The following is a 21,881-nucleotide window of genomic DNA, read 5'->3' on the forward strand; positions in this document are numbered from 1 at the left end:
GTGTGTGTGCGCGCGCGCGCGCAGTGTGTGTGGACATGTACACATGGCATGGCATGCATGTGGAAGTTACAGGACAAACTCAGGTGTCAATCCATGTCTCCTCCCTTGAGCTGGGGGTTTCTCTCCAGTGCACGTGCCAGGCTAGCCAGTTCACAGGCTTCCAGGGGTTTTCCCGACCCTACCTCCCATCTCTGTAGGAGCACTGGGGTTGTAGATGCATGCCACCATGTCTGGCTTTACGTGGTGCCTGGAGATCTGAACTCTGGTCGTCACATTTGTGCACCAAGCACTTTACCTGCTGAGCTGGCCAAGAGAACCAAATCTTGCATCCAGATGGCAAACAGTCAAGACCGGTCCCCTAAATGTCACTCTCAGTCACCCACAGATGTTCTCCAGGGACAAATCACACACCCTGTGGTCACTCTCTGACCTCTGCAGCCATTCATGTGTACATATTTGCACACTTCTGAGTGTTGGCAGTACTCACGGTGCCTAACATGGAAACCAAAGCGGGTCAGTGTGTGCATGCCAGAGAGCAGAACTAGTGGGCCATGTGGATGTGAGTGACGTCGATTTGTCTCCAGGGATGGGCTTCAGTGATGGTGCCTGGCTGATCCAGGCTTCCGGGTGAATGGAGGTTCGAGATCCAGGGAGAGTTGCTCAAATCCAGAGGTGGTGGGGTCCACTGGCCTTGCTTCTGTTTCTTCAGCGAGTGTGGGGGAGACCCACTCACATTGTGGGGGAGTACTTGGTTTAAGTCAAAGTACCAATTTAAAGAAACTTTAAAAAAAATGTGTGTGTGTGTGTGTGTGTGTGTGTGTCTATGTGTGTGTGTGTGTGTCTGTGTGTGTGTCTGTGTATGCCTCATTTTTGTGGGTGCCCTTGGGGGCCACAGGCATTGGGTCCTCAGGATCAGGAGTTACAGGCGAGCTACCTAATGTGGGTGCTTGGAGTCAAAGCCAAGGCTCTGGAGGAGCTCTTAACCACTGAGTTGTCTCTCTAGCCATCTGGATATTAACCTAATTTTTAAAATATCTGGACAGCTGTATTTAGACTTGTCTAACCAAATGTTTAACTTTTGCCACATAGACACACAAAATTACCCTAGGTTTTCCGAGAGTGCGTTTTTAGATGTACCAGATATTCCTCAGCTTCCATCATCATCTAGCTGAGGAAGAGTCTGGGGCAGGGTCTTCATGCTCCATCATGCTCGCCTCTCATGGCCCCATCTCTTCTGCCTCTGAACTACTCCACACTTAGGATATCACATGGCTTGATGCAGCAGCTCATAGATGTTTATTTAATAAAGAGCCACATAAATTATGTAGTACCCATTTATAAGCACAACATTTAACAAGCTATGAATCTCTTTACTCAATGTGAATGTTAAAGTGATGTATAAATTTAGTTTTGGATTCAGAATATACTTTTTATCATATTAAAAAAATAAAACCTAATTATAGCCCTTGGTAGTTTTTTTGTTTTTTTTCATTTCCAAATGGTCTTCTGTGTTATACAGTAGACCATGTTCTTTGCCTGAGCCAGGATGTGCATCCCCACTGTGGTCCTACTTTCTCTCTGGGCAAGCAGGGAAAGGTGACCTGGAGAAGAGGCATGCTGCCATCCCTCTGTGGCCCCCAGGGAAGAGGAGATCAGCAAATTGACAGTTACTATGAGACTCTGAAGTTACCCACATGAACACTGTGCTCAGGAGGCTGTATACTGTTGGATTGTCCTGTACACTTATTTATACCTCTTGAGACTTGATACCAGTAAAACTTTTACTGACAAAGGAGCTTAAAGAACTTTGTACAATTTCCAAAATCCATCGAATCAGGTAGATTTCCTAGGGGGGAAAGGCTAGAATTTAAGAGAAATAAGTATTCACTTTATTTTTCTCTGCTGAATGTTAGCTAAATGTTTGACAAGTAGCTGGCTCCCTCCAGGAATTCCTGTTGTACTCAGCATGCCTGATGCAGCCATATCTTGTGAACTCTCAGAGAAACAGTCAATTTGTATTTTAATTTAGTCTGAAATGTAGATGTTTAATATGAAATCTCTCTCTCTTCTATTTAACAGGAGTAACTGTCCATTTGTCTTTTGCTAACGTGTGCCCCTTTGTTTCGGGTTAGTTCCAGAGCCTTCCATTAGCCGTGGAATAGAGATAAAAAAGAACAAGGTTGGGATGAGCTGCTCATCCATTTGGGGAAACTTCAAACTAAACATCCCCCATATGTGTGTGCACACCTGTACATACATGTGTGTTCCTGTGCATGTGAAGGCCAGAGACCCGTGTTGGGTGTCTCTGGATCACTCTCCATCTCACTTGTGTTCACCTGGTGCTCGCTCTGGCTTTAGTCAGTAGGACTAACCCTTTGGCAAATGGTCCAGTGGAAGATGCCGGCAGTCTCTCGACCTCCTGTTTCTGTCCCCGAGGTCCTGAGCCCTGTGTGTTCTCAACTGTTTCTGTCAACACATCACTCAGGCCTATCTCAACCATTTTTCTCCTACTGCTACGTCATTGGTCCAGCTTTAGCCAGGAATTGTCTGTCTTCCTCCTCCAAGCCATCACTTTCTTTAAATCCCATCATTGTATTGATACAGGAAACCAAGCCACCGTTTCTAAACTCAACAGGTCTAATGTAGATGGCATTCAACACCCTTTTCTGGCCTCTATTAGTACCTCGCACATGTATACACATGTGGACATAGATATACACACATATAATTAAAACAAAAGTATATTTTTCAAAAATACTTTCTCCATTTTTATCTCCATCACCCTTGTCTTGATGGCCTCAGCCTCTGTAAATGGCCCAGAAGGACTTAGCCAGGGTCTCTCCAGTGGTCCAGCTTCCTCTTCATTCTGTCAGGGGATCTCTTCTGAGGCACAGTGCTGAGGGCCTCCATGTCCACCATCACCCAGTGAAGATGGCCACAGCGCTTTTCTCATTTACCTCTGAACAATTCACTCCAGCATGGCCTGAAGGCTCTTTAGAGTCAACACCAGCCTCCCACCCCCCAGCTTAGTCTCTTCTCAAACATGGTTTGTTCCACCATGTGTCTGAACTGTTGTAAGAGGTGACTTCTCCGTCTAGTGTCTTCCCATACACTTTGGTAACTCTAGCGCATCCTTCCAAAGCCATCGGTAGGCACAGCTGCTTCTGTACACTGTACACCACCCAGACCCCCTCCTGCTGCCCGACACTTTACACATCTGTCTGTAGCACCTCCACCCTTTGCTGTGCAGCTGGGGCTTGTGATTTTCTTTCTGTCCCAACACCTGGCAGGAAAACATTAGAAGCTAAAAGAGCGAGTGAGCGAGCAAGTAAGCAAGTGAGTGAGCGATTGAGCCAGTGAAGGGTTCAACAATAAAGGAACCAATGTTGTCTTTCTCTTTTGTTAGTGTGTGAAATGAGCAATTTACTGGAACTGTAGTGATTCAGATGAATTAAAAATGCACATTTTGGTAAGAAAAAGTTTGTGAACTCAAGTTAACACAGCCATTAGCATCTTCCAAGGCAAAGAAGATGTGGTGTGCACACTGAGTTGGCATCTTTTAAGATTGCTTTCTTCTGTTTTTATATTTGAATCAGTGTGTTTAATACCAATTTATGCTTATATTATTACTCAACATTTAGCTGAAACTATTTAAATTACTCATTGGAATTTATTTTTAAAGACAGTCTGTGCCTCATTGTTTATAGACATTCGCCACATAATAACATTTCAGTCAGTGACAGGACACAGATACAGCCCATCAATTAAAATGGAGCCCAGAAATCCCCACAGCTCTGTGACATCATTGCCTTCATGAGGAGAGTCCTGTTAGGAGGTCACGGTTTCCCTGAGTTCAGACTCTGAGGGCACATGGAGTCAGTTGCAGAGATGGGGAGATGGTAGAGGCAGCCACAAAAAGTTACAAATGAATCAAAGAGCTTGAAATGTAAGGCTCATCGTCCTGCTTCGGGTCTCTGGTTTTTCTGATTTGTAATTCCTGGTATGTGTGTGGTGCACACACATAAAATGTAGGTGAAATAACAAACTGTTCTGTAGGTTTCTCTACGACTCCCTCTGTGAACTTAGATTTTGAGACAGTATCTGCAGTGAACAGGGGGCTGTGGAGGATGGACCGCACAGGGCTGCTCCTAAGTGGCCCTCCCCAGTGCAGTCTGCCATCACTGATGAATCAGATATAACTATGATTAAGTGGGAATTCATGGTCGGTGGCAGTGAAGGATGCACCAGATGTCAGGAGGTGCCATGCTCTGAGCTGAAGCTCTGTGCCCTCAGTGAGGGAGAGAATGGAGCTTTAGACATTTCTGTTTTGTTTACCATCATCCACAGTGATGGACAGCTCGGTTCCTCCTGGGAGATGGAAGGTTTTGTTGTTGTTGTTTTTGCTCAAGGTCAGAGCTATGTCAATAATCGCACAACAGGGGGATAATCCTCTAGAGCAAAACATCTATTTCTACAGCTGCTACACAATACAAGTTTGGACCAGCTTGGGAGTAGGGGCTGTGCCTTGTGCTCAGTCAGGCTTCACAGAAGGACCTCTTGTCTGTGTGTGTTAGTGGGTGAGTGAGAAATAAAGTCCTTGAAAATTTTTGATGTGTGCCTATCTCTTATGCAGAAATAAATAAAAAGAGAAGGAATATGTGAAATGGAAACTGCACAGGAGGCCATTTAAAAAGTCAGAGTTTTCAGATGGGGTTTAGAGTCAGCCTCAGCCACCTACCTCCATAACTCCAGTGCCCCAGCCTTGGCTTCCAGTGCATACCCACCCTACCTCCATAACTCCAGTGCCCCAACCTTGGCTTCCAGTGCGTACCCACCCTACCTCCATAACTCCAGTGCCCCAACCTTGGCTTCCAGTGCGTACCCACCCTACCTCCATAACTCCAGTGCCCCAACCTTGGCTTCCAGTGCGTACCCACCCTACCTCCATAACTCCAGTGCCCCAACCTTGGCTTCCAGTGTGTACCCACCTTCCCTCCATAACTCCAGTGCCCCAACCTTGGCTTCCAGTGCATACCCACCTTCCCTCCATAACTCCAGTGCCCCAACCTTGGCTTCCAGTGCATACCCACCCTACCTCCATAACTCCAGTGCCCCAACCTTGGCTTCCAGTGTGTACCCACCCTACCTCCATAACTCCAGTGCCCCAACCTTGGCTTCCAGTGTGTACCCACCCTACCTCCATAACTCCAGTGCCCCAACCTTGGCTTCCAGTGCGTACCCACCTTCCCTCCATAACTCCAGTGCCCCAACCTTGGCTTCCAGTGCAGACCCACCCTACCTCCATAACTCCAGTGCCCCAACCTTGGCTTCCAGTGCGTACCCACCTTCCCTCCATAACTCCAGTGCCCCAGCCTTGGCTTCCAGTGCAGACCCACCCTACCTCCATAACTCCAGTGCCCCAACCTTGGCTTCTAGTGCGTACCCACCTTCCCTCCATAACTCCAGTGCCCCAACCTTGGCTTCCAGTGCAGACCCAAGCTGACCACATCTATGTGATTGAGCCTCCCTTCCAGGCAGAGCCCACTGTGAGTCAGGCTTCCCCTGGCAGCCACTAATAACAGGGAGGAAGGTAGAGTGTGCCCTTCCTCCTTAACCTTCTCTGTAGAATGCTGACCTCTTCTGGTCTAGCCCCTGCCCCTTCCCTGCTTTGCCTTACATGCTCCCTGCTGAGAGAAGCCTCCAGAAAACCTATGGGAATCTGCAGTCCTGTGTGTCAAGAATCCAAACTCCTCAAGCTCAACTGACTTGCAGATTATTCATAGAGCTGTTTTGGCCCTTCAGGCTTGCTTTCCAGGATGCTTCAGCCCATTTTATTTAGTGTTTCTGAAATTTGATGTATGCTAGCCGACTGGAGGGTCTTACGTTATTACTGTGTAGCTTTCGGTGACTTAGCTGACTGCCTGCTCCACTTCTCAGGATCTAAGCGGCATCTTTGTTGAGAGACTCTCTCTGTGCTGTCCCTAATATGTGCACATGTTCCTTTCTCCCTTGCAGAATGATAGGCAGTCTCCCTTCATCACTAAAAATGTAGTAGGATATAATGTTTAGTGGAAGGAAGGGAAAACATTTCCAATTTACATGTCTGATAAAGAACTTGTGTCCAGAATACATCAAGATACCTTACAAAACAGCAAACAAGACAAATACTCTCTCCCATTGGGAAACTGAGGTGTGCAGGTGGCTGATAGGCCATGAAAATGTGCTCAGTATCGTTATGTCAATCATGTTCAGAGCCTGGAAAATCAAAATCATAGCACAGTACAGCTCACGTCCTCTAAGATGATGACCATTAGGAGAAGGGGACAGTCATAATGAGCATGTGGAGATACTCAAATCTTCCCAGCAGACCATGGGAATGACAGAGATGTTTAGGAAACATGTCTTCCAAGTATAGTTACCAGCCATATGGCTCAACTGTTCCATTCCTGTAACTGAGATGTAGCCACACAGTACTTGAATATAAATGTTCATGGCAGGATTAACCATAATAGCCAAAAGTAGACATAATTTGATGCTAGTCAGCTAATGACAGATAAATAAAATATGGCACATGCAGACATGAGGTGTTATTCAGTAGCAAAGGGGCTCAGGGAACATTGTGGAAGAGAAGGCAGAAAGAGTGTAAGAGCAGGAGTGTGGGGAGGAGAGCCGTGGACTGCTGGCCTCTGGACGTGGCACAGCTGTTACACACATTAACTCACACCTGCTGTGGTTGTCCACACCAGACCTCCACAAGATCAAGAGAGTTAAAAATCCTAGCATGGAGCAGGGAGGGCCTCTACACATACAGCCCTAAGGAGCCAATGGCAACTGATAGTCGTTGAGGGAGAGCTGGCCATTGGTGGGTTGCCCATGCCCAGAGAATGGTCCCACAACCATTACATGTGGCAATGCTAACTGAACTTCGTGGGTTATAAAAAAAGAGAGAGAGACATGAAGTTGGTTGGTAGATATGCTGCAGGGGAAGCTGGAAGGTGTAGGGACTGGATATGATTGAGATACATTGCATACATATATAAACTTTTCAAAAATAAAAATAAACACATTAGGCCAGGCAGTGGTGGCACACATCTTTAATCTCAGCACTTAGGAGGCAGAGGCAGGTGGATCTCTGTGAGTTAAAGGCCAGCTTGGTCTACAAAATTAGTTCCAGGGCAGCCAAGGCTACACAGAGAAGCCCTGTCTCAGAAAACAAAAAACAAATAAATAAATGAAGTAATAAATCAAGATCTACTAAAAATATAGTTTAATACCAAAGAAAACTTAATACAGTAATATAGTACATGCTTTGAGCAGCAATGGGCCACAGAGACGTGTTGGTTGTAATGACCCTGAGAAATTCTCACAACCTGGTTATCTCATAGCTCTGTTGACTTGAGACACATTACATGATGCAGTGGTAGAATCATGTAATCATAATAGTAGTTGAGAAAAAAAAAACTTCTGTCCCTGCTTAGGAGACCCCAGTTTTGTAGCAGGGAAAAGAACCCTACTAGCTAGTTCAGAGTCATACATACAGTCAGGGCTACTGTCAGTGTCTACCCTTGTCAAGGATGTGGCCCCAAGGATGTTTGGGGCCACTCCTCCTTCTTAGGGCTCCTCCTATGCCTTTTGTTGCCCTCACAGGGGTGCACAGCTATAGGATTTCACCTTGCTTTAGCTGACTGCATGCCCAGGTGACCAGGAGCTTTTTGATGGAAGAGGATGATCTTTCGAACAGATGGAGTTACATCTCAGATCTGCCCGAGGATCCTTACTGACTCCTGTTCATTTGAAAGCTTTTCAAACCTCTGGCTGCGCTGGTCTCCAGCGGTGTGAAGTGGAGCCAGAGCTGCATTAGATTCTCAGCAGGGCTGTTGTGAGGATTAGTGTTTTAGCAGAAGCAATCTTCTGCCCTTCTAAAAAGACATTAATGAAATGAAGATTTTATTCTGCAAGATTGCTTATTTTTAGTTGTAATTTATACCTCCATATAGTGTCTGAAGTAGACGTGCTTGGGTTTTCATGATGCCCAGGGGTACTCCAAATTAACCCACCATTCAGAGTTCCTCTGTAGACATAAGGTCAAGGATTGGTGTTGTTCGAATCTTAGATGGTCTTTTAATAATAATAATAAAAAAAACAAAAAACAAAAAAAACACCCACAGCCAGATATCAGGGTGAAAGCTGAAAGATCAGAGAAGCAGAACAGCCAGCCTTTAGTCTTACCTCTATGAAATCCTCAGCCTAAAGAGAGTGAGTTCCAGTTTCCTCATGCCTTAAATACCTTTCTCTGCCCAGACATCACTTCCTGGGATTAAAGGCGTGTGTGCTTCCCAGTACTGGTATTAAAGGTGTGTACCACCACTGCCTGGCTCTGTTTCCAGTGTGAACTTGAACTCACAGAGATCCAGAGGATCTCTGCCTCCGAGTGATAGGATTAAGGGTGTGTGCCGCCACTCTCTGACTTCTATGTCTCGTCTAGTGGCTGCTCTGTCCTCTGATCCCCAGATAAGTTTATTAGGGTACACAATATATCGCCACATATTGGTCTCTCTAGCGGCAGGTAAGATGGGTCAGTAGGGAAGGGGTCTGCTACACAAGAATGAGGATATGATTCAGATCACATTAAACTTGGATATGGTGGTGAGTGTCTGTAATCCCAGTGCTGGGAAGGTGGAGACAAGACAATGCCCAGAGCTCATTGGCCAGCCAGTTCTAGCCAATCAGTGAGTTCCTGTAAGGCTAGGTAAGAGACTCTGACTCAAAAAATACAGTGGAGAGAAGCAATGGGGTAAGACACCAATGTGTTTTTTAAAAACATTTTGTTAATTTTTGATAAATTTATGTAATATATTTTGACATATTCATCCCAACTGCTCCTTTTAACTCCTCCTAGATCCATAACAACATCCTTAACCCTACTTCCAATTTCATATCCTTTTCTAAAAAAATTTAATAATTCACCAACTCCAGCTGTCCTGCCTATCTACTTCTGGGGTGTGGGTGACCTGACAGGGGACACACCCTCCTGTCCACAGAAGCCATCAGTTGCTCAAAGCTCTTCAGTTAGGTTAGGAACTCATGCACCCCTTCCCACTCCATGCTGGGGCACTGACGGCCTTGATCGAATGCAGGCCACCACAGCTGCTGTGAGTTCTTGAGAGCACTGGTCCAGAGACATGTCTCTGGACTCCCTGATCTCTGCTTCTTAAAATCTTCTACCTCTTCCATGACTGTCTCTGAGCCTTAGGGAAAGAAGACACTCAAGAAGACCACACACACACACACACACACACACACACACACACACAGTTAGGAAGTAGCAATGAAATAACTTTATGGTTGGGGTCACCACAACATGAAGAACTGTATTAAAGGGTCGCAGCATTAGGAAGGTTGAGAACCACTGCTCCATAAGAAGATTCTACAAGAGCTGGGCACTCGCAGGGGTCAGGGCCAGGTGTTCTGGGCTGACAGCCCACCCTGATGTTTTTCTCTGCCTCACTTTCTCCCCCTTTCTGGTTTGCAGTGAGATGAAGCAGAGACTGGCTGAGGAGAACAGCAAATGCAGCATCCTCTCGAAACACCAGAAATTTGTGGAGCGCTGCTGCATGCGGTGCTGCTCGCCCTTCACCTTCCTGGTCAACGCCAGGCGCCGCTGCGGGGAGTGCAAGTTCAGCGTCTGCAAGAGCTGTTGCTCCTACCAGAAGCTCGAGAAACTATGGGTTTGCTGTGTCTGCCAGCAAGCCAGGTGAGAGGCTGTGTACTTGGAGGGCTGGGCTGTTGGCATCACCACTTCCTCCTGCTGGGTAGGACCAGCGTTGATGGACAGGTGTGGCCAGATCACTAATGCCAGCCAAGAACTGTCCGAGAGGGATGAAAGGGGCCACGGGAGAGCATGAAAGAGGCTGTTAGAATGAAAGGTACAGCTTCTGCCGTGCTCTGCCCACCCTTGAAAGTTCCTCCCCAAGTCCTGCTTTCATTCTTTCCTAAGTGTCCTGGGTTCAATGAAATTGCACTGTACACTGGAAACATGAGTGAATTGGGTGGGTTCCTAATAACTCAGATGCATGCCATGAAGGGACACACAAGATTCAGCCTCCACATTGTTGCCACAGACAGGTCCTGGTCAACTTCTCCATTGACTGTGGAAACACTGAGCATGGGCTAGCTAGCAGTAGGGTTTGGAGAAAACCTCACAGAAGCCAAAAAAAAAAAAAGAAAGCAGGATTGTCAAGGTAAAATACAGTCAGTATGTGCAAGGCTGGCTGGGCTGGGGTGCTGCTGCTGCGTGAATGGCATGACAAGGCTATGATTGATTCAGTCGCCCTGTGATGCGGAGTACCCAGGAACTGATGGGTGTGATAGCTGCTTTCTAGCTCTGTGGATTCTATTGTCTGTGCAGTTCACCTTCATTCCTGGCTGCTCCACGGCTCTGTGCGCATGACCAAAACAGGCTGGCTGTGCCTGAGCGCACAGAAAGCCAGCCTTGCTGTCTTGCCTTTCTTTGACCCCATCTCTCCTCTCCCTGCTGTCTTGCTTAGATTCTTTAACACATGAAGTCCTAGCATTTTCCTAGAGAGCTAGTTAATGGGGGTAGCAGCTGAGTGGGTAAGTGGAGTCTCCAAGGAAGCAGGCTCCGCCGCACTGAAAAGGACCGAACAGCTCAGAGATGCCAGCCACAGTGGAAAGGTGGTTTGTTCATTAGCCCATGTCCACGCTTGGGTGCCCCAGGCCCTGTGCTTTCAATAGCTTGACCCTGTCTCATTTCCACATGGAGGCTCAGTAGACCTGGAAAGGCCTCGAACAAAAGGAAGACCATGATAGCTGACTGGTGAGCGTGACCAGTTGTGTCATGGACATAGACAAACATGTTTGCGTCTTTCCACAGTGTCAGGATGGATTAACAGATTCAGAGTGTGTGGCAGTTTCGGCAACAACAATTTACCAAATAACTGTGCTTTGCTTGATGACCTCAGCTGAGGGGAACATGGATTCTTTTATTCCAGTCTTAATTACTCATATTAACTCTCAGATCACACACCACACTGTCTGTCTGTCTATGTATGTATGTATGTATGTATGTATGTATGTATGTATGTATGTATGTATGTATGTATGTATTATCTATCTATCTATCTACCTACCTACCTACCTACCTACCTACCATGTATATATGTAGCTTACAGATGGCTGCAAAGGGTTAAAGAGGCAAGAAGTATCAAAGAGATCTGGGGAACTATTAGGAGTCCAATAGAGTCTCAGGGAGGCGAGAGGACCAAGCGTACGGAGGTCTCTGGAGGGAGGCGAGAGGATGAAGCACATGGAGGTCTCTGGAGGGAGGCGAGAGGATGAAGCACACGGAGGTCTCTGGAGGGAGGCGAGAGGATGAAGCACACGGAGGTCTCTGGAGGGAGGCGAGAGGACGAAGCACATGGAGGTCTCTGGAGGGAGGCGAGAGGATGAAGCACACGGAGGTCTCTGGAGATGTTTTGGTTTCTGCTATCGGCTCAAGGGTCATAGCTCATCTGGAGGCTTGAAGTATAGCAAAAGTCAGGACCAGGGCCTGATGAATGAACAGACAGACAGATGGATGACAGGTCCAGACAGGTGAGCAAGAGGACAGGCAGACGGCAGCTGGAGTATGCTGCCACAACAAAAGTGACAGAGCTGAGCCGAAGCCCCAGAACGGCGGGAGTTCTCTGCCTGTCGTCTTCATTCACACACTAAGTGGTCAGATGACAGGCAGCAGGACTGTCTCCATCTTGGGTTGGGTTCCACTGCTTTGCAGGTCCAGGTGAGGGGGTGAGACCCTTTCTTTAAATGTGTCCATTGTTCTTGGCCTGGCTTTCTGGATATGGCTGTAATACACCCATGTGCTCCTGTGGCACACTTCCTGTTCCAAGGCAATGACTTACCAGTCAGTGCTGGATGGGTGACCCCTGTCACCCAGGAGTGAGAGCATCCTCCATCTTTAAATAGCATCGATGCTGCTTGTAAAATGGAGTCTGTAGTTGGTTGTTCCTATTAGTCTTTTGGCTCATTGGGGGCATGCCACTTAGCTCCCAAATAAATCACACGTGGAGGCTTATTATTGTTTATAAATGCTTGGCCTTACTTTGGCTTGTTTCTAGTCAGCTTTCCTTACCTTAAATTATCCCATCTACTTTGCCTCTGGGCTTTTTCCTTTTCTTCCTTCTGTATATCTTACTTTCATTCTTACTCCATGGCTGGCTGTGTGGCTGGGTGGCTGTGTGGCCATGTGGCTGTGTGTGGCTGTGTGGCTGTGTGGCTGTGTGGCTGTGTGGTTGTGTGCTGTGTGGCTGTGAGGCTTTGTGGCTGTGTGGCTGTGTACTGTGTGGCCGTGTGGCTTTGTGGCTGTGTGGCTGTGTGGCTGTGTGGCCGTGTGGCTGGGTGGCTGGGTGGCTGTGTGGCTGTGAGGCTGTGTGCTGTGTGGCTGTGAGGCTGTGTGGCTGTGTGGCTGTGTGGCTGTGTGCTGTGTGGCTGTGTGGCTGTGTGGCTGTGTACTGTGTGGCTGTGTGGCTGTGTGGCTGTGTACTGTGTGGCTATGTGGCTTTGTGGCTGTGTGCTGTGTGGCTGTGTGGCTGTGTGCTGTGTGGCTGTGTGGCTGTGTGCTGTGTGGCCGTGTGGCTGTGTGGCTTTGTGGCTGTGAGGCTGTGTGGCTGTGTGGCTGGCTGGCTGTGTGCTGTGTGGCCGTGTGGCTGTGAGGCTGTGTGGCTGTGAGGCTGTGTGGCTGTGTGGCTGGCTGGCTGTGTGCTGTGTGGCCGTGTGACTGTGTGGCTGTGTACTGTGTGGCCGTGTGGCTGTGTGGCTGTGTGCTGTGTGGCTGTGTGCTGTGTGGCTGTGTGGCTGTGTACTGTGTGGCCGTGTGGCTGTGTGGCTGTGTGGCTGTGTGCTGTGTGGCTGTGTGGCTGTGTGGCTGTGTACTGTGTGGCCGTGTGGCTGTGTGCTGTGTGGCTGTGTGGCTGTGTGGCTGTGTGGCTGTGTGGCTGTGTGGCTGTGAGGCTGTGTGGCTGTGTGGCTGGCTGGCTGTGTGCTGTGTGGCCGTGTGGCTGTGAGGCTGTGTGGCTGTGAGGCTGTGTGGCTGTGTGGCTGGCTGGCTGTGTGCTGTGTGGCCGTGTGACTGTGTGGCTGTGTACTGTGTGGCCGTGTGGCTGTGTGGCTGTGTGCTGTGTGGCTGTGTGCTGTGTGGCTGTGTACTGTGTGGCCGTGTGGCTGTGTGGCTGTGTGCTGTGTGTCTGTGTGCTGTGTGGCTGTGTGGCTGTGTGGCTGTGTACTGTGTGGCCGTGTGGCTGTGTACTGTGTGGCTGTGTGGCTGTGTGGCTGTGTACTGTGTGGCTATGTGGCTTTGTGGCTGTGTGCTGTGTGGTTGTGTGGCTGTGGGCTGTGTGGCTGTGTACTGTGTGGCCGTGTGGCTGGGTGGCTGTGTGGCCGTGTGGCTGTGTGGCTGTGTACTGTGTGGCTATGTGGCTTTGTGGCTGTGTGCTGTGTGGTTGTGTGGCTGTGGGCTGTGTGGCTGTGTACTGTGTGGCCGTGTGGCTGTGTGGCTGTGTGGTCGTGTGGCTGTGTGGCTGTGTACTGTGTGGCTATGTGGCTGTGTGGCTGTGTGCTGGGTGGCTGTGTGCTGTGTGGCTGTGTGCTGTGTGGCTGGGTGGCTGTGTGCTGTGTGGCTGTGAGGCTGTGTGGCTGTGAGGCTGTGTGGCTGTGAGGCTGTGTACTGTGTGGCTGTGTGGCTGTGTGCTGTGTGGCTGTGTGCTGTGTGGCTGTGTGGCTGTGGGCTGTGTGGCTGTGTGCTGTGTGGCTGTGTGCTGTGTGGCTGTGTGCTGTGTGGCTATGTGGCTGGGTGTCTGGCCCCTTCTTTTCTTGATCCTTGATCTCTCTTGCTTCCTCTTGCTCTCTTTTTCTCCTTCTATTTATCCTCTCTGCCTGCCAGCCCCACCTCTTTATTAGACCATCAGATGGTTTAGGCAGGCAAAGTAACACAGCTTCACCAAGTTATTAAACAAATGCAACATAAAAGAATGCAACATATCTTTGCATCATTAAAGCAAATGTTCCACAGCATAAACAACTGTAACACATCTTAAAATAATATTCCACAACAGGAGTCTCCCAGAGCAAGGCACAGGCTGAAACACACAACACAACACAACACAGAGTAGCTTAGAGCAGGAACAGCCTGGTCTCAACCACTGTGCTTGGGAATGATGGTGGCCCAGTCTTATGATTCTTAGTGAGCACAAGGCCAGGGATTGAGATAAGGAAGGTGCACATAGGGGTGGAGGATGGCTCAGCAGTTAGAGCACTGACTAACTGGACCCAAAGGACCCAGCTTTAGTTCCCAGTGGGTGGTGCTCAGCACACACTGGGAATGGTCCTCCACTCTGAGATTGGTGTAGCCGGAAGTTTCTCCAGTCCCACCTGGCCCCATAGTCTGGATGAATCTCTCTCACCCATAGTCCCACAGCTGCTTATAAAATAATCACTCAGAGGCTTATATTAATTGTAAACTGTGTGGCCTATGGTTCAACCTTCTTGCTAAGCTCTTATAACTTAACTCAACCCATTTCTATTAATCTATGTATCGCCACATGTTCTGTGGTTTTACCTGTGTCGCATTACATGTTGCTTCTTGGATGGCAGGCTAGCGTCTCCTCAACTCTTCCCTTCTTCCTGTATCTCTGCTTGGATTTCCCACCTGCCTCTAGGCTGCCTTGCCATAGCCCAAAGCTGCTTTATTTATTAGCCAATGGGAACAACACATATTCACAGCATACAGAAAGACATCTCATAGCAGGTTGGTGCCCTAAACGGATGGTCCTCCATCACCTTGAGGTTGGTGTCCTACACTGGGGATGATCCTCCATCACCCTGAGGTTGGTGTCCTACACCAGGGATGGCCCTCCACCCTGAGGTTGGTGCTCTGCACTGGGGATGGTGCTCCACCCTGAGGTTGGTGTCCTGCACTAGGGATGGTCCTCCATCCCTGCACTGGGGGTGGTGCTCCACACACACTGAGTGTAGCACTCTGCTCTGGAGACTCATTGTAATGAGAAGCCCAGTATTGTCCTCTGTTGAAAGTGACTCCAGGAGGAAAGGACAGGTTTGGTTGACCCTTGAGGTTCTTTTCTATAAGGTAAATCTACTTGCTTTGCATGAGATTGATCTGGAGTTGAGCCCTGAGTAACTACTTATGTGATTCTCAGCAAGTTATTCCATCTTAGAAATTGGAGAAAACAATACCCACTCAGAAGCTGTAACAGAAAAGGAAGGGGGATGTAAACCACTTAGCTCTGTCTTGACTGTAATTACTTACCACTGTTACTCTGTTGCTGTCTTTCTATGGTCTCCAAGTAGGTATTTTCCTAATAAAATATTAAGCTAGTGTGATCGCCTCTGAGCAGAAATCATTTCCTCCATTTGTGGTATTTCTTTATTTAGCACTATGAAAATAATTTTGTTTTTATAAAATCAGTTTATTTCCCAGCACTGACCTGGGGCAGTTAAGATACCACAAAGTCAGGGTCATGGATGGAGACTTGGTCACCAGGGATTAGGGTATTAGGGCCCAAATCGTTATTGAATAACTTTAAAAGTGCCTTGCTTTACATTTCAGCATCCCCAGGGGGCTGAGCAGTGTGTGCAGGAGACAACAGCCTCCCAGCAAAGAGCTGGTAGAATTATTTGTACTATATCACATTATTCATTGCATCTTCCTGTTCCTATAATATAGCAGAATTGTCCAGCTAAGTTAGTGCCATGAAGTTAATATCTTATACTTGACCATAGGGGGTTACAGGTAACCAATATGGCCAAGTTGGTGAGCTCCAGGTTTGTTAAGAGACCCTGTCTCTGTAAGTAAGTGAATGAATGAATGAATGAATGAATGAATGAAGTAAAGAAAGCTAGAGGAAGACACCCATTGTCAGCTTCTGTCCTCCACATGAATGCACACATGTGTGCACAGATGCACCTACACATATACATATAAACACCTAAACACACATTCACACAGAAGGCCATCCTTGGCTACACAGTGAAGTCTAGACCAGGCGTATCTGGACTCTATTAGACCCTGTCTCTTTAAAAACAAAACAAAACAACATGGTAAGAGTTTGTGACCTTTTACCCAAATGATAAGCTAAACTGTCACAATCCTGTGTAAGCCCGAGTGCTCCCTTCCCAAGGATCCACCATTTTGAAATGGTGCTTGTATTAATTTATTCCTTCACGCTGGTAGTGTAACTGAAATCATATTTTGATTTACAAAATCCTTAAGCAATACACCCAACAGTTAACCTCATGCTCAGTCTGTCTGTCTGTCTGTCTATCTATCATCTATCCATATACACACACACACACACACACACACACACACACACACACACACACACCACTGTCATTTTCCCATGTGAGTTTGCCATGTTTAATCTGTGTTGATGCTGGCAGTTCCTTTATGTTGTGCACAATGCTCACTCATGTTCCCCATGCTCATTGCGTGCTCCATCCTCCTTTGCAGACAGATTGGCACCCTATGATCAGTTTGGGGCAGCGGACTCTGATCACACAGGCCGTGGGTGCTAATGCTGAGGCAGTTAGCCAAGATGACTTGGCTTTCTTATGGTGATGTGAGGAATGTTTTGTTTAGACTGTACATCTGGAAGATGGTAAAGTCAGCATTAGCTGGAATTTCAAAGTGATTTTTGTGGAGAGGAGCCTCCTGGCAGCTGACATTAAATATGTAAGATGAGAAAAACATCCCTTGTGGTCTTTAGGCAAATGGGTGCTGGAAGTTAAAAGAAGAAAGCATATCTGCCCTGAGTGAGAGGGCCACTTGCATTACTTTATTGTTTGTGTATTTTTGTTTCATGGCTTTGTTGTTACAAAACAGCACTGACGGAATCTTGCCCTTTTCTCTTGTACACTTCCATGGCCTGTCCTTTCCAGGACACACAGCCAAGCTTAGCTTTCCTGTTGGAGCATACACACACCTGCATACCTATCCTGCTGAACATGGACCAAGTGTACTCCAACAGGAGACTGGTCCAGTCCTCACACTCTGTACAAGAGTCACTGTGCCACATCCTTGCTAATAATTGATATTAAAGTGTAATTTTGCCGGTGGATATGTGTACTGTGTGTACATGTGTTCATATGCACGTGGGGTACACATGTATGTTTATGCATATGAAAACCAGCAGTTGGCACCTGATACCTTCTCTGTCATTCTTCGCCTTACCCACCAGTGCAGGATCTCTCACATGGACTCTGTTATTCTGGCTAAGCCGTCCACTCTGGGGTCCCATCCCCACCTCTCAGGTGCTGCCATCACACACCCACACAGTTTTGTATAGTCTCTGATGAGCCACACTCTGGTCTACACACTTACACAGCAGGTGCTTTACCTGAGCCCCAACCTTAAAATATATTTTTAATTTTTGTCACTCTGATAGCTATAAGGCTTCTAGTTTATTTAGCTCACAAAACACAAGCTAAAGTTTGATTTGCATTTTGTTTTATACATAGATTTATACATCATTTTTATATGTGTGTATATATATATGATCTATCTCTGTATACTTCTCAGGTATGAATATTTTTCCTTGATCAATCATGAATTTATAAACTTCACTCATTCATTTTTTTAATGGCAAATAGAGTTCTCTTTAAATGACTGACATCAGTCCCCAGCTATGGCCTGTCCTGTCCTCTTTTATATAGTAATGCTTGAGCCTCTAAGGTACGGCTCCCTCTGTGTCACCCTATTCATATTCCCTTCCCTGGCAATGCGTGCTCTGAGAAGGGCCACCAATAAACATTCACAGTCCAGATGCACTTTCTTCTTGGTCTAGCCCAGGTGTCTCATGGTTGCCCTGTGGAGGCTAGCCTAACTTCTGTCCAAAACTAGCTGGATGCCAAGACTGATGGTCACAACCAGCCAAGACTTCTGCTCCTCTCCTGGGGCTTCCTGAAGAGTGGAAGCTTCATGTGGTCCAGGTGCCCAGGGAGCAGAGGGAGTGGACTGTGTCCTCCTAATGGTGTCTGGGGGTAGGAGAGGATCTCTTTGCTGAAACTGGAGCTCACCTGAGCTGGGCCGGCCAGCAGGCCTCAGGGACTGCAGGTGTCAGCCATCGTGAGGCTCTTCACAGGGTGTAGAGCCTCTTGCTTGCACACCAGGCACTTGGCTGGCTGAGCCAGATCCACAGCCCCTATGGTATACATTTCTGAAAACTCTTTTTACTGAAACAATGAGAACAATATTAAAATATCGCTACATTTTATTTTAAAACAAATATAAAATCTAGAGTACAATGTTTAGGAGACCAATACAGAATACCTTGGGCATCAAAATCTTGACTAAGAATCAAATCATATCAACTTGATTTTAATAAAATTCCCATGTGTTTTACATTGTAAGATTCTGTCATCAAGCTGTATCATAAAAATATTGTATACCCTGCTTGCCAGACACCAGAGGAAAATTAGTTGTCATTATAGTTGCCTGTTCACTTACAGGCATGGCTTTGTGTGAAAGGTGCTGACTGTCTGTTGAGTTCTGCATAGGGCTGTGTGTCCTTCTCATTTAACTCTCCTTGGCTAATTAGCTCTTGTGACATCTTTATCTATCATGATACAGCAAGTGAAAAAAGGTTCCTGTGCTCAACAGTCTCATTGCACAGGATTGTGGGTAAGACAGAAAAGCTTCAGAGTCCTGGAGCTCCAGGTAGACTCAAGTATTGGAGGAGGAACGGTCTTAGGGGGATTGACATGATGGCTCATGCACCATGTGGACAGTCTCCCTACCCAAATTTCACAGGAAGTGTAATCTTGAGGAAATGTCAAACATGCTGAGGCATACTGTAGAGTAAATCGCTTTAACTCCTCAAAATGCTGGTGTCAAAAAAGAGAGGGGCTAAGACTGACTCAGCAGGTGAATGCTTGCTGTGCAGCTCCGAGTTCAGATCCCAGCATCCATATTTTTTAAAATATCCAGGCATCATGGTGTGGTCTGTGACCCTAGGGCTTGGGGCGAAGGGGTTCAGGAGTAGAAACAAATGGACCCCTGGGGCTTGCTGGGTAGCTAGTCCTGCAGGTGAACTCCAGGTTCAGCAGATCAGAGTCCTCAATGATGATCAATATGGCTGCATTTGCTTTTTATCACATTTGCTTAAGATTATCAACTCTTAAGCCCATGCCTCTATAATATCCATGGTTTTGTAGCACCTGTAAAGTCTGCCATAATACCGCATTGTAATTGTTAACCCACTTCATGATTTCAAACATCTGTTTCTTTTCTCATTTTGTTTGCATCTGCATAAGCTTCTCCATGCACCTGCAGACAGTGCTCCATGCACCTGCAGACACTGCTCCATGCACCTGCAGGCACTGCTCCATGCGCCTGCAGACAGTGCTCAATTCACCTGCAGGCACTGCTCCATGCACCTGCAGACAGTGCTCCATGCACCTGCAGACACTACTCCATGCACCTGCAGACACTGCTCCATGCACCTGCAGACACTGCTCCATGTACCTGCAGACACTGCTCCATGCACCTGCAGACAGTGCTCCATGTACCTGCAGACAGTGCTCCATGCACCTGCAGGCACTGCTCCATGCACCTGCAGGTACTGCCCCATGCACCTGCAGGCATTGCTCCATGCACCTGCAGACACTACTCCATGCACCTGCAGACACTACTCCATGCACCTGCAGACACTGCTCCATGCACCTGCAGACAATGTTCCATTCACCTGCAGACAGTGCTCCATGCACCTGCAGACACTACTCCATGCACCTGCAGACACTGCTCCATGCACCTGCAGACAATGTTCCATTCACCTGCAGACAGTGCTCCATGCACCTGCAGACAGTGCTCCATGTACCTGCAGACAGTGCTCCATGCACCTGCAGGCACTGCTCCATGCACCTGCAGGTACTGCCCCATGCACCTGCAGGCATTGCTCCATGCACCTGCAGACACTACTCCATGCACCTGCAGACACTACTCCATGCACCTGCAGACACTGCTCCATGTACCTGCAGACAGTGCTCCATGCACCTGCAGACAGTGCTCCATGTACCTGCAGACAGTGCTCCATGCACCTGCAGGCACTGCTCCATGCACCTGCAGGTACTGCCCCATGCACCTGCAGACAGTGCTCCATGTACCTGCAGACAGTGCTCCATGCACCTGCAGGCACTGCTCCATGCACCTGCAGGTACTGCCCCATGCACCTGCAGGCATTGCTCCATGCACCTGCAGACACTACTCCATGCACCTGCAGACACTACTCCATGCACCTGCAGACACTGCTCCATGTACCTGCAGACAGTGCTCCATGTACCTGCAGACAGTGCTCCATGTACCTGCAGACAGTGCTCCATGCACCTGCAGGCACTGCTCCATGCACCTGCAGGTACTGCCCCATGCACCTGCAGACAGTGCTCCATGCACCTGCAGACACTGCTCCATGCACCTGCAGACACTACTCCATGCACCTGCAGACACTGCTCCATGCACCTGCAGACAATGTTCCATTCACCTGCAGACAGTGCCCCATGCACCTGCAGACCCTACTCTATGCATCTTCTCATGCAGGTGCCCTTTGGCCTCTGACTACTCTCTGAAGGACTCTAGGATTAAAGCCTCAACTTGGGCCTCTTCATATTTTTGTCTTTTGGTTAATATTACATTTTCTTGCAGAACCACATGTACTTATTCTGACCCCAGTGATGAACATCATCTTCCACACCAGCTGACCAATGTCCAGTCCTCTTGTTTGAAACCTTCTTACACTGTTTGTAAGGCACAGAAGGAAGTGTTGTGGAGCTGAAGATGGCTCAGTCTCAACTTGGTCTAGATTGCTAGAGCCTATGTTAAAAGCAAGAAGTCAGCATTGTGGCACACACTCATAATTCCAGTACTGGAGCAACAGAGATGGAGGACACCTGGGACTCACTGACCAGTCAACCGGGCCTACTGTGCAGACATTAGGCCTGAGAAACTCTGTCACAAAACAGCAATTGAGGAAGTCAGCCATGTCAACCTCTGCCCTCCACCCCCAACGCACACACAGGAAAGGAGTATTTTGTTTTAGGAAAGTTAGATATTTTGAGAGTTTTAGATGTCTTCCTTTGGTTTCCTTAAAAGTTCTTATTAGCCTTTTGAGATCACTGGACATATGGTTTGTGAAAGTGAGACTAGAATTATTGTTGAGGACACATTGTATACAATGTTCTCCCAGTGAAGACTGTTTAGCCTTGGAAGCCAGATAGCAACTCTGTGAGAAATACTGTGTTCCTTCATCCACCCACCACCTTAGGGGGACATATGATGGAATCCAACACTCACTGGTAAACAGGAGAAGAAAGCTCCCCCCACCCCCTGCCTTGGCCCCCTCGGGTGATGATTCACTGAGAAGCCTATGCACTGGTTGTTATTCTAAATCCACTGCTGGTTCTTCAGTAATGTTTTAGCCTATGGTTTGTAAAGGATCCCATGGAGAGCACCACCAAGTTTGTATTAACAATAGCAGGACAGGGTGTTTGTGTCTACCGTGTGCTGTCTGGAAGGCTGCATATGCGCTGTGCCTTGTGGCTGCTGGTGTTAAAAACACTGCTATCATTGTCTGCCAAACCCATGTAGAGCCTTGTCTTCACCCACCGACTATTTTAAAACACAAATCACAACACAATGCTCTTCCATAGCAACCTCATCCCGTCTGTCTGAATACTTCACTGTACAGTCTTCTCTTTCGAATACAACGATATACTGGTAGCCAGTACCCATGAGAGCCAATGGTTGTAGTCTGTAGGTGGGGTAACACAACTCCTTTGCAGGAGCAAAAGCCATTGCA

General features: G+C 47.7%; 1 protein-coding gene across 2 annotated transcripts in view; it reads left to right on the forward strand.

The window, feature by feature from the left end:
* Positions 1-21,881, forward strand: part of LOC118586922 (myosin VIIA and Rab interacting protein) — a 153,239-nt gene that overhangs the window by 45,439 nt on the left and 85,919 nt on the right. For both annotated transcript variants that reach the window (XM_036192365.1, XM_036192366.1), the window contains exon 2: positions 9,533-9,754. In XM_036192365.1, the coding sequence (XP_036048258.1) occupies positions 9,533-9,754 (222 nt within the window). The remainder of the gene's footprint in view (positions 1-9,532; positions 9,755-21,881) is intronic.

Source organism: Onychomys torridus, chromosome 7, assembly GCF_903995425.1.
Source record: "Onychomys torridus chromosome 7, mOncTor1.1, whole genome shotgun sequence".
Taxonomy (NCBI): Eukaryota; Metazoa; Chordata; class Mammalia; order Rodentia; family Cricetidae; genus Onychomys; species Onychomys torridus.